This window comes from Quercus lobata, chromosome 2 (genome assembly GCF_001633185.2).
Source record: "Quercus lobata isolate SW786 chromosome 2, ValleyOak3.0 Primary Assembly, whole genome shotgun sequence".
NCBI classification, from domain to species: domain Eukaryota; kingdom Viridiplantae; phylum Streptophyta; class Magnoliopsida; order Fagales; family Fagaceae; genus Quercus; species Quercus lobata.
The window spans coordinates 64,836,054-64,848,139 of NC_044905.1; the positions used below are offsets into that span (position 1 = coordinate 64,836,054).

Here is a 12,086-nt window from a genome sequence, read left to right on the forward strand (position 1 = left end):
CAAATACAACTCATGAGTGCAAAGAATTGAAGAAAGTATTCAAGTGATGACTCATTCTCAATTCAAGTCTCACAATCACACTTCGTACTATTTCTTAAATATTATAGTATGAAAATAAAACATTCAAGAGTTAAAGCTAGGACCATAAATAAGCCAAGTATTAAAAGTTTAAAATTATTCATTAATTAAATTTCGAATGATTAAATTACATGTTCTTAAAACAAGCTCTTTATTTTTTTTTTTAAATAAGCTCTAACTTTCATGAGCTACTTGATTAACTTATTTTTTTCTTATATATATAATGAAACCATGACTAATATCTTATCTCTTCACAAATCAAAGCTAATAATTAAACTAAATCAAAGTTGCAATTATATTATTTGGGTTGATTAAATAGAATGATTTTTGTTTATTTATTTATTTATTTTTTGGTAAACAATGATTTTTGTTTATAAACTAATAAAAATTATATTCACAAATCTTGTAGTGTTAAAAATTATATTTATATTAAGAAATTATAAATAATAACTTCATATCTTATGAACTTATTTACAAACTTACACAATCCAATCTTAAGTCCATATATAAGTATATATTTAATATATATTTTAAACACGTATAGATATAAACTTATGTATAAATATATCTTAAATCCACAGTATATATTTAGTATAAATTTTAAACACGTATATATATAAACTTATATTAATGTATAAATATTTAGTGACCTTTTGGATAGCTCCCAATTTCTAGTTGTTTATTTGCATAGTATTTAAAAAAAAAAAAAAAAAAAAAAAAAAAAGAGAGAGAGAGAGAAGGTTTTAGTAACTTTTATATTAAATATATGACAAAAAGAGAAAATTAGCTTTAAAAAAAAATTAATCAAATTATTTGCAAAAAAAAATGAGACACTCTAATATTTAATCCCATACTAAGGAGCTTGTTCACAAACCAATTTAATTTTGTTTAAATTTAGCTCATTTTATATTCAAATCTAAAATTAGAGCTTAAACTTGGCTTGTTTGCTTATTAAATGAATAGACAAATCTTTTCCCAAGTCGAGCTACACAAATTGGTTCATTCACAATCTTAGCTCGAACACCAAAAACCAAGCATAGTGCATCTACTTACTCGACTTATGAAAACTACTCTTTCTTTCCTGTTATTTCTCGACCTTCATAATACATTTGATTATCAAAATCATCACAAATAGACTATTAAGTAAGAATGAAATTTCATTTTTCGGGGAGAATGAATATAACTTCCAATCAAAGACCCTCCAAAGAGTCATGTTAACTATCGATATCTTCATCATCTTAAGCATCATTACTTTCTATTCTGAACACCTACACTATCGTATTGCCATGTTTTCACAATTTATCAAGATGTAATGTCCAAGATTTTGCAGGCATTGAAGCACTAGCACCATTCTACTGGTCCAAGCCAACAAATTTGAGCCCCATAAAGAACGTATTCAATAAAGAAAAAACGATTCTAGCAGTGCCTCAACTTGTTTCTCAAAAAAATAAAGCAAAACGAAAGACTGACTGCGGCCATCTCGTCTACAAAAAGTCTGAGAGGCTGGTAAAACTAACATATCTTCATTAACTACAAATATGAATAAAAAATTTAATTATTATTATTTATTTTTATGACATTGAACCTCACCAAGGCAAAGTCTATTGGAGTCTTGAACCCACCCCTAAGAAATAAACCAGGAAAATATATAAAATACAAAAATAGAATTATAAAAGCTACTAAATAAGTATTACCCTTAGAAAAAATTTACTACAAAAGATCAACCCCTGGAGCATCCAATTGATATGCATCATAAATAATATTTTGAATAAACTATAATCCTCTAAAACAACATCCCCTATATATGGAAGGATCTAACGCATACAAATATTTGGTGCACACATCTATGCAAGCTTGTATTGAGTTCATTTGATTTTCTATTCATTTATGATGATAATTAGATATCCACTTGCTTTATTTGCGATTACATTTGATATCTACTTGCTTATGAATGATATCATATCTAACCCTCACTTTCCTTTCACAAAACATAAGGTATCACAATCAACTTAAGTTTTTAAGTACTTTGGTAATCTGTTGAAAAGAAATCCATGTTGATTGAAAGAACAATTTTAACCTACAAGACCAAGCTTCCATCTTATTCAACACCAATACTGAAAGATTCCTGTTTTCCCCATTTCAGAATTTCAAGCATAATTGCATTATAAATGAGCTCTCTTCATATGCATCACATAATAAGGAGGTGGAAAGAACTAAAAAAACCCACCAAATAACTAAATTCATTTTTTGTCCAATTCTTGAGCAAACCAACAATCAAACATAAAAAAACAAAAACAAAAATCGACACCCTCGGTCAAAATCACATCATTTTCAGATTAATTAACCAAGTAAGCATAATCCAACATGATTTGAATTCAGTACAAAATTCCAGCAACTAACATCATCATCATCACAGTCTTCAATATAACATTAAAAACAAAAAATAATAAAACCCAACAAATTCTTTAACCTAAAACACTCAACCGCTTCACTTCTCGGACGAGTTGGGTCCCCTCTTCTTGCCAAATCCGACCACTACAAACAAAAACAAACAAACAAAAAAAAAACAGTGGCACCAATCAAAATCACAAATTCATCAAAACCCATTTCAAAACCTTGTACTAAAACCATGTTGTCACAAAACCCAGATGCTAAAAGCAAACAAAACACTCAAAAAAGAGAGATTGATAGAGAGATATATAGATATATACCGGCTGTGACGAATCGGCGATTGTATTGCATGCGCTTGTGGGCGCGACCACGGGGCTTCTTCTTCTTGTCTTGCTTTGCAACTTTGGGAGTTTGGCCTCTCACCTTACCAGCACGAGCCAGAGATCCGTGTACCTTACCTGAAAAAACAAAACCCCCAAAACACATAAATCAGATATTGGAAAAGAACCCATGTAGAATATGAGAGAGATCTGAGGAAGAGAAGCTTTTTGAGGAGAAATGATGAGATTACCCATGGTGTATTGGTTGAGAGTTGTGCGTCTCTTCTCTCTCTGTGTGTGCCTCAAGCGAGAGAGTCTGAAAATGAGAGATCTAGGGTTAGGGTTTTACGGGCAATATATAATTTTCTATATATAGTGGGAGGTTGAGTCGGTGTGGGCCGAGTTTAGAGGCTCCTAAGGGTTTTCGATGGGTTTTGTTTGAGATTAAAAAGAGGAGCCAATTGGGCCCATCAGAAGTGGTGTCTCTAGCCCATGTTTTTGGATCTTAGGGTAATCTTGGTCCAATCAATAGTCTATTGTAAGAAAGGATGGTATCTCTGGCCCATGTTTTTGGGTCTGTGTTTGGCATCAATTTTTAGTATTAGCTTTTAGCTTTAATATACAGTTTTTTAAAACCTCATATTTTTTTCATTTTTTTAAAAAACTTTTTCCCCTTGTTTCACATTTTTTGTTGAAAACTTTTTACTGAAAGTGTGTTAAAGTATACTTGTATCTTGAAAAAATACAAAAAAAGGGGAAAAAAAAATGTGAGATTTTAAAAAGCTGTACATAAAAACTAAAAGCTGAAGTTGATGCCAAACATGCTCTTAGTGTAATCTTAGTCTAGTCAATTGTAACCTTAAAAAAAAAAGAAAAAAAAAAAAGAAGAGAGTAAACCCAAGAACACGTAGACCGTAGCTAGCTCAACTACATTGTCCAATTCTCTTTTTCTTTTCTTTTTTTCAAAAGTTTTTATACTACGGGGAAGAGGAGAGGGGGGGTGGGGGGGAAGAGTTAATAAATTGGGTACTTAGTAGTAAATTGGTTTAACACCATGCACTATGCACACAAAAGTTGGGCCTTTTGTGGGTATACCGTACGTTATGTAATATGCCTTAAACATTGTCCAATTCTCTCAATTGGGTGAATCTAGGTTCAAATTCACCTACCATACTTATTGTAAAGAAAGAAAAATATATGCAAAATGCGAATAATTTATGTATATCATTTTTATTTAATATAAGGAAGTAGTGTTCAATCTTTAGCCAAACTATTTCGCTCCATGTCCGTGAAATGCATTGAAAATCTCATGGATCAATAGTGGGTTAATGAAACTTGGAACCTTCAAGTTTACGGTACCCTTTAAATCAATTGAGCCCACAACCCGATTACCCGAATGTTCCCTTTAAATCAATTGAGCCCACAACCCGATTACCCGAATGTTCCGGGACTATCTACATCATTATATGATATTAAAGACTATTAGTTGAATGTTAATGTAAATATAATTTCCTTGAGTTCTTGGACTATCTTGATCTTGTAGTGCTACTGCTATATATCCTGCACTGTAAAAGATGATTGGAAGTTTGAGAATAAAGTGGTATAAGAAATTGGCATCCGAGTATGCAAGTTGAAGGAGTCCTTTGACTTTGAGTGTGTCTTCAGCTTGAAGGCTGAAGCATGGGCTAGATGTCTTACTCTTTATCCGACCAGTAACACTTGGAGAAAGGAATCAAAACATTCCACGCGAGTCTTTAATGATAGCTCAAAGAAGGCTATTCTAGACGCTGGCATTCTCAATTGGAAAAAGTTTCTCTATCTCATCATGTGACGATTGAAAAAATCATTTATGTGTAATTTTATTCATATAACTTTTTTATTAAATCATGTGGTTTATTTGAATAATACATATAGATAGTTTGGCTTCAAACTTGTTCAGAACTATATCTTTCAATCTATTATGTAACAAATTATAAAACTATCCACGTGTATTATTTAAACAAGTCAATAGCTTATTCAAAAAGTCACGTGACTAAAACTATATATGAATTCATTCAGTTACCACATAGTAAGTTCAAGCAAAATAGCTCCAAACATGTTTATGGCCAAATTTGATCCTCTTATAAATTACCATATAATGGGTTGGAGGAGAATTCTCTAAACTAGTTTGGAGCTAATCTTTGTCATTTTCAATTTAAGAATATGATTTTCTCTTTTTTGTTTGGAACTTAAACAAGTGTAGGGTAATTGTGGGGAGAAATAATATCAAAACTTCAAAAACACAATTAAAAATGCAACCTAAATTTAGAATCTTCTAAATTAGTTTGGAGCTAATTTTTGTCTGTCTCAATTTATGAGTATGATTTTCTCTATTTAAACTTAAACAAATGTAGGGCTTATTCATTGTAGGGATAGAACATTTAAAATAATTATATATAAAAACAAAAAAACAAAAAAAACAAAAACTAGCTTAATCTTTGTAGTTTGTATACTTTCCCCCCCCCCCCCCCCCAAAAAAAAAACAATACATGGAAGTACAATCAATTTGAATAAAGTCTTTGTATTTTTCTAAGTTTAGATGAATGAATTTGTATATAGATATAATTGACACAAAATTATAGTACAATTGAAAGTACATTTGACAAGAAATTGCAATGCATTTTAAATCTCAAGTCAATTGGCATTACATTATAGGACAATTAAACATACACTTGTCACAAATTAGAATACAATTATAATCAAATTTAGATTTTTTTTTTAAAAAAATAGTTTAGATTATTGATCGGGCTTCTATTTCAATATATATATGATTTTGATGTTTTATAATGGTGTAGATAATACAAGGACATTACACTTTTACGGTAGAAAGATTATCTGCATTATAAAACTATCTACTATGAAATGAAATGAAATGATTAATTGATTATTAAGTATGGATAGAACCACTTATATGGTGTTTTTTCTTTTTAAAACATTAGCATCCAGTAATATAAAATGCATTTTCATTTTTTATAAAAAATTTAGATAACAATGGAGCAAAAAAATACCGCAAATAATACTCCCACATTCAGTTTTGCATTTTTCAAATTTGCACTTACAAAATTATTTTAAATATACATCACCATCATAGCAATGTATATATATTAAAAGGAAAAATGCTTATACACCCCCTAAACTTTCAATTACTGGCCAAAAGACCCCCTCAACTTTTTTATTGGCCAATTTACTCCTTAAACTATTCACAACTGCCAAATCAATACTTCAATTAGTAGTTATCAAAAAAAAAACTTCAATTAGTCACACGTTAAAACACTAACGAAATAATCACATGTCACTCATGTGACTTTCAAATACAAACATAAAAAAACCCAAATGTTCAAAACCCAACGGAAAGAGGAGAAGAGAACCAGGTCCGGCAAAGAGAGAGAGAATTGCCGTTCAGAGCCATTGCCGAGCTTCTCTCCGTCGTCTCGCCGCCCTTGTCCAGGCGGCGCCTTGGTGGTTCTGCCGCACTGCTCAATCTGGGTATGTCTCTCCCCTGCCAAGTTCCAACCATCTTTCTTCCTCAATTCGTCGCCAACCTAAGCCCCAAGCCCCAAGCCCCAAGCCTCCACTGCTGACCCATTTCAGCATTTTTGTTTCTATTTCGATGTGGGTTTTGGCGTTTATGTTTGTGTTGCAGAGTGGATTTCGGGCTGTGTTTGTGTTTCGGTATGGGTTTCTGCGTTTGTGTTTGTGTTTCGGTGTGGATTTCAAGCTAGGTTTCGGGCTTTGTTTACATTTCGGGTTTGTGTTTCGAGCGTGGGTTTCGGCCTCTCTCTGCATTTCGGGTTGGGTTTTTGCTGGTTGTTCTCAATCTGTTGGTTTCGATTTGGGTTGCTCATATTTCTACTCTTTTTTCTGGTTTTTCTGATTTGGGTTTTGCTCATATTTTTGCTCGTTTTTTTCTAGTTTTTTTGCTTTTTTTTTTTTTTTTTTGTTCTTCTTCACTGGCTCTTGATGGGTTTTGGTCATAGTAATGGCGTTGCAGTTGTGTGGTGCTTTCCAGATTTACCAGTGTGGCGAAACCACCAAGGCACTGCCAGGACAAAGGCGGCGAGACGGTAGAGAGAAGCTCGAAAATGGCTCTGAACGGCGTGGATTCTCTCTCTCTCTCTGCCGGACCTAGTTCTCTTCTTCTCTTTTCGTTGGGTTTTGGACATTTGGGTTTTTTTTTTTTTTTTTTTTTTATGTTTGTATTTGAAAGTCATGTGAGTGACATGTGCTTATTTCATTAGTATTTTAACGTGTGACTAACTGAAGTATTGATTTGGCAATTGTGAATAGTTTAAGGAGTAAATTGACCAATAAAAAAGTTGAGAGAGTTTTTTGGCCAGTAGTTGAAACTTTAGGGGGTGTATGAACATTTTTCCCTATATTAAATACACTTTTTTTATTCCACACACTTTGAAATAATAATATTACTCTTTCTTCTTTGTCATGAGAAGTGACATTGTGGATGGTCACCAACTTGGTTGTCATGGTCAAATTTGAAGTTGCGATATTGTGTTTGGATCTCGTCTCATATCAATGACATTGTTGCAATTTATGCCATAAGTGAAGCTTGATTTGATGCTTTGACCATGGATAATTTGGGAAAGAAAGGGACAAAAAAAAAAAAAAAAAAATTTAATATGACTCTTAGCAAAATAAAGAATGTTATACATGATATGTAATGTATTGTAAAAGTGGTTATATATAAAATAAATAACATTTTGGTTGTATAAAATAGATATTGTTAAATACCCGAGGAGAATGAATGTTTTTTTTTTTTTTTTTCTTTCTCTTTAATTTGTTTTAGCTCTTAATTCCCAGGATTTAAGATTATGCTGAAATTGCTTTCAAAAAAGAGATTATGCTGAAATTTAAAGATACCATACAAAAAGTAAACACCGAAATAGTAATGAAGAGACATGTCAAATTAATAAAAAATAAAAATTTAAGAGACACGTGGATGTAGTCCTGTTGACTTTATTACAAAAGAAAGTTTCCCAGTTCTTACTAGACGCAATGACGTCAATTGCCATTTGTCAGTGTTGTCACACAAGTGCTCTATTTTTGGACAAATCAGATTCGGGTACACAACTCACGCCTAGAATCTTGGAACTGGAATCTCGTAACGGGCCTACAGATTCCTTGGATTTTTATTTTATTTTATTCTTTTTTATGATAATTACCCCGTTGTTAATTAATCAGTAGTATTTTTTTCCCGCTCTAATTAAAAAAACAAATTTTCTTTTTAGGATATTATTTTTAAAACCAATACTCTAAATTTATATTTATTTAAAATTTAGGGTTTGTTTGGAATTTGAATACCGTTTATTTTACTGAAAATACTGTAACAAAATAATTTTTAAATGTGTGAATAGTACCATAAGACCCATTTTTAATGTTTTTTTTGTGAATAAAGTACTTGTAAGTCCCGTGAACAGTGTACGAGATCCACTTAACAGTGCATAGTGTCTCCTAAAATGCATGCAGAAAAAAAAATGCCCAAACACCCAAACGCCCAGACGTAAGCGCATTCCAAACGCACAATTTGTAATAGTTATTTAAAGTCAATATTTTTCTCTAGAATTATTATTATTATTTTTTTAAAATCAAACTTTTGTAAGGTGGACTAACAATTGCTTTTTATATTGATTAAAAATGTTAGACGAGTGAGAAAGTGTTATCATAAATATTTCTTTACCTACTCACCAATTCATCTAATTAAGTTTAGTTGGTTATACTTAACTCATATAGTTGTTCTCACGGAAGAAAAAAACAAATTCATATGGTAAAATTTGTTGTCATTGTATTTATACAGTAGTCACAACAAAATTAGAAATTCTCTTCTTTTTTTAAAAATATATAATTTGATAATTATGATTATTATTAATACACACTATTATTTTTTAGAAGAAATAGACATTGATTATAATTGCATTTGTATATAAAATTATTTATTCATGTCTATATATTAACGGAGTGTTTAAATATGAAGGTTTTTATAGGTAATTTTTATAAAATAAAAATTTAATTATAAATATATATTAAAATAAAGACTAAGAAAAATGTATGTTTTCCAAACTGTATGTGTCAAAATTATAATAAGTTATATGTAGGGTCTCAATTTGGGGTCCAAGCCCAATAAGTATGGAGTTTTAGTCCAAGGAACCCGGAAATAATGAATTTGTAGAGAGTGGGCTATAGAACTAGGTCTTAACGAAGTGGACAGTGGTTAAGGTTGGGCTATACAGCAATTAGACACAAACAAATCTTGTTAATACCCATATATTATTAGTCTGAGGAGATGAGATGAATGTTTGCTGGTTCATGCTCTAAGTTTAAGATTATTTTTACTATTCCTCTGTTCCCCTTTTTCGGTCCCTTCTCTCGTGAGGACTCCCTTTCTTATATAGTCTTTTTGAAACCATCCTGGCCTTACACTTATTGATTATCTGGACCCTTACTTGAGTGCTTGTCCCATCGGACACCCCTCTCCAGCCTTCTGTGAGTTGTGGTAGCCAAGGCAACACTGTTCACAGGTCCTCTCCACATTAATGCGGCCAGAAAAGTAGCTGCAACGCATTTAATGTAGCAGCTGCAGCCTCTCCTTGGAAATCTTACGTTTCCTTCTTTGCCATGGGTCTGTGGGACTCATCCCTACTACTAATGTCCGTTGGGGTGGGCCCTTCTAGTAGATGGAGTGCATGTTTAAGCCATACTCGTCACGTCCGAGGAGGCACTTCTCCTCGGACCGCCTTTAAACGTCTCCCTATCCACGAGAATTGGGCTGGGAGCCCCTTTGGGCGCCCACTTTTTCTCCTCGGACATGGTGATCTTCCCATATGGGGCCCAAGACCCATTGTATGATTTTGGGCCTTTACCCCTACAAGTTAGTTAACAAAATAGCAAAGATTCGGTTTTATATTGATTACTAGTCGCTAACCTGTGCAATGCACAGAAGAGTCGAACAAAAGTTATAAATTTTCACTTATAAAAGTTACAACTTAAGAGCAAAAATAAAATTTAAGACCAAAAGTGAAACTCTAACACCAATAATGTTGTATGGTCTCAACCTTCAGATGAATAAAATGACATTGTTAGGGAGTGAAGACAAATAAATGTATCAAATATTGAGTAAAGATTGCTTTAGTCATCTAGCTTAAATAGTAAAACTATTTAAAAAAAAAATTCATTTGGACACTTTTAAGCCAATAAACAAAACAAACCCTTATCACACACACAAACGTGAGAAATTTGGAAAGAATAGATGTTGAAATATATTAATGTAAAAAAGAAGAAGAGGTACCAATTGAAAGGAAAAAAAGAGTATTAATCAAGTAAAAATGCAAATTGATCAAATATATGAAAAAATAAAATAAAGGGTGAGGCATTAAATTCCAGCAGAAGATGGACTACTAATAACATATTTCATAATTTAAAAATAAATTAAAATCTATAAAGATGTATTTCATGCCTCTTAGCCGACCTTTTCTTTACATACCAACAATAAAAAAAAAATAAAACAAAATTATAAATCAAAGTATACAATTATTTTATGTGTTAGTTTTTTTTTATTATAAATTATTATAGTTTCTTGATTACACCTAGCATCATTGTATATGAACGCTAAAATGCAAATATATTCGTAACAAATTAATGGTGAAATATATCTGGTATTCCATAGCAAAAGTGATTCTCATAGGATTTGAAATCATGAAAATTTTCTTTACATACCAACAATAAAAAAAATAAAAATAAAACAAAGTTATAAATCAAAGTATACAATTATTTTATGTGTTAGTTTTTTTTATTATAAATTATTATAGTTTCTTGATTACACCTAGCATCATTGTATATGAACGCTAAAATACAAATATATTCGTAACAGATTAATGGTGAAATATATATGGTATTCCATAGCAAAAGTGATTCTCATAGGATTTGAAATCATGAAAAATAAATAAACTTACAAAAAATATTCAAAAGATTTTCTTTCTGGGAAAAATAAAACTACAGCTCCCCAATCTTTAATCTCTCTCTCTACATATTAGTATTATATATATACCTACCAGTCCTTCATTGAGGCATTCCCTTAAAAAAAAATCATAAACATTACTGATGGTGTCATAAATAAATCCCCAAGTCCATAACTCGTCCATATGTCTCGTCCAACAAAAGAAGCTACAATAGGCGATGAAAATTACAAGCGTACTGGCGAACCTCGTCCATACATGGACGAGCAATACCTCGTGAGATCTATTTATCAGTTATGAACGTCAAGCCTTCCAAGATGATCTCGTTATCTTCCACTGAAGATGGACGAGATCATCCTTGAGGTGTCGTCCATCCTGACTATGGATGGACGAGTTCATCAGCGTCCGACCTAGGTAACTTCCACAGCGGTTATGGAAGTTACTCCTAATTCGCCGGACTCCTCGACATTGGGAACGGTTCCTAAACAGATAAACCGTTCCACACACACACTATATAAGGCTTCTTCGATGAAAGGTAAGGGGGGTCAGACACTTTTACTTTTGAGAGAACATTTCTTCGTTACAGAGAGTTCAAAGTAACTAACTTGATCATCGGAGGATTTTTGGCCGGTCCCCCACCGGTCCCCTCTGATTCTGTGTCCTTTGTATTACAGGAAATAGCCTAAAGATCAACGTTCGAGTCCTATCAACCCACTGATAAAGGGAGAATCATCAGTTGGCGCCGTCTGTGGGAAGAAATTGTTTCACAGTTTACTTCTCCGCGACAAAGGGTCGATGGTTCGGACTAGATCAAGGGCTACTAGCCCAGGCCATCAGGGAAGCAGCAACCCGCATCGTGATCGCCAGTCTGCCCCGGTCATGCAGTCATCTGCCCAACATGCACAATCTATGGCAGACGCTATGGCGGAGTTGACTCGCCAAAACCAAGAATTACGAATGGAGATCAATATGAGGAGGCAAACGCATGAAGAGCGTGAAGGTGGACAAACACAAAGTCATGGCGGAAGAGAGAATACCGAAGTTGGAAGTCAGTTTAGAGGCACCACTTCGCGAACGGTACCACACCTGAAGGAAGAAATGGATCAAATGAAGAGAGTTATGGAGGAAATGAAGGAAAATATGAAAAGGGCGAATCCGATAGAAGATTTGGTTCACAGGACTGACTCTCCCTTCACGGCTTCCATCAACGGTCACCCCCTCCCATCAAAGTTCAAGTTGCCTTCTCTGGATTCATATGATGGAACACGTGACCCGTTTGATCACATAGCCACTT

At 33.0% G+C, this 12,086-nt stretch overlaps 1 protein-coding gene across 1 annotated transcript; it reads right to left on the reverse strand.

Annotated features, from left to right (window-relative positions):
• Positions 1 to 2,388: 2,388 nt before the first annotated feature.
• On the reverse strand, positions 2,389 to 3,150 carry LOC115976220 (40S ribosomal protein S30). The gene is made up of 3 exons (XM_031097379.1): positions 3,041 to 3,150; positions 2,790 to 2,927; positions 2,389 to 2,613 (listed from the first exon to the last, which is right to left on the reverse strand). Exons 1-3 carry the CDS (start codon positions 3,042 to 3,044, stop codon positions 2,567 to 2,569), a joined length of 189 nt encoding a protein of 62 aa, XP_030953239.1. The 5' UTR covers positions 3,045 to 3,150; the 3' UTR covers positions 2,389 to 2,566.
• Positions 3,151 to 12,086: the final 8,936 nt, after the last annotated feature.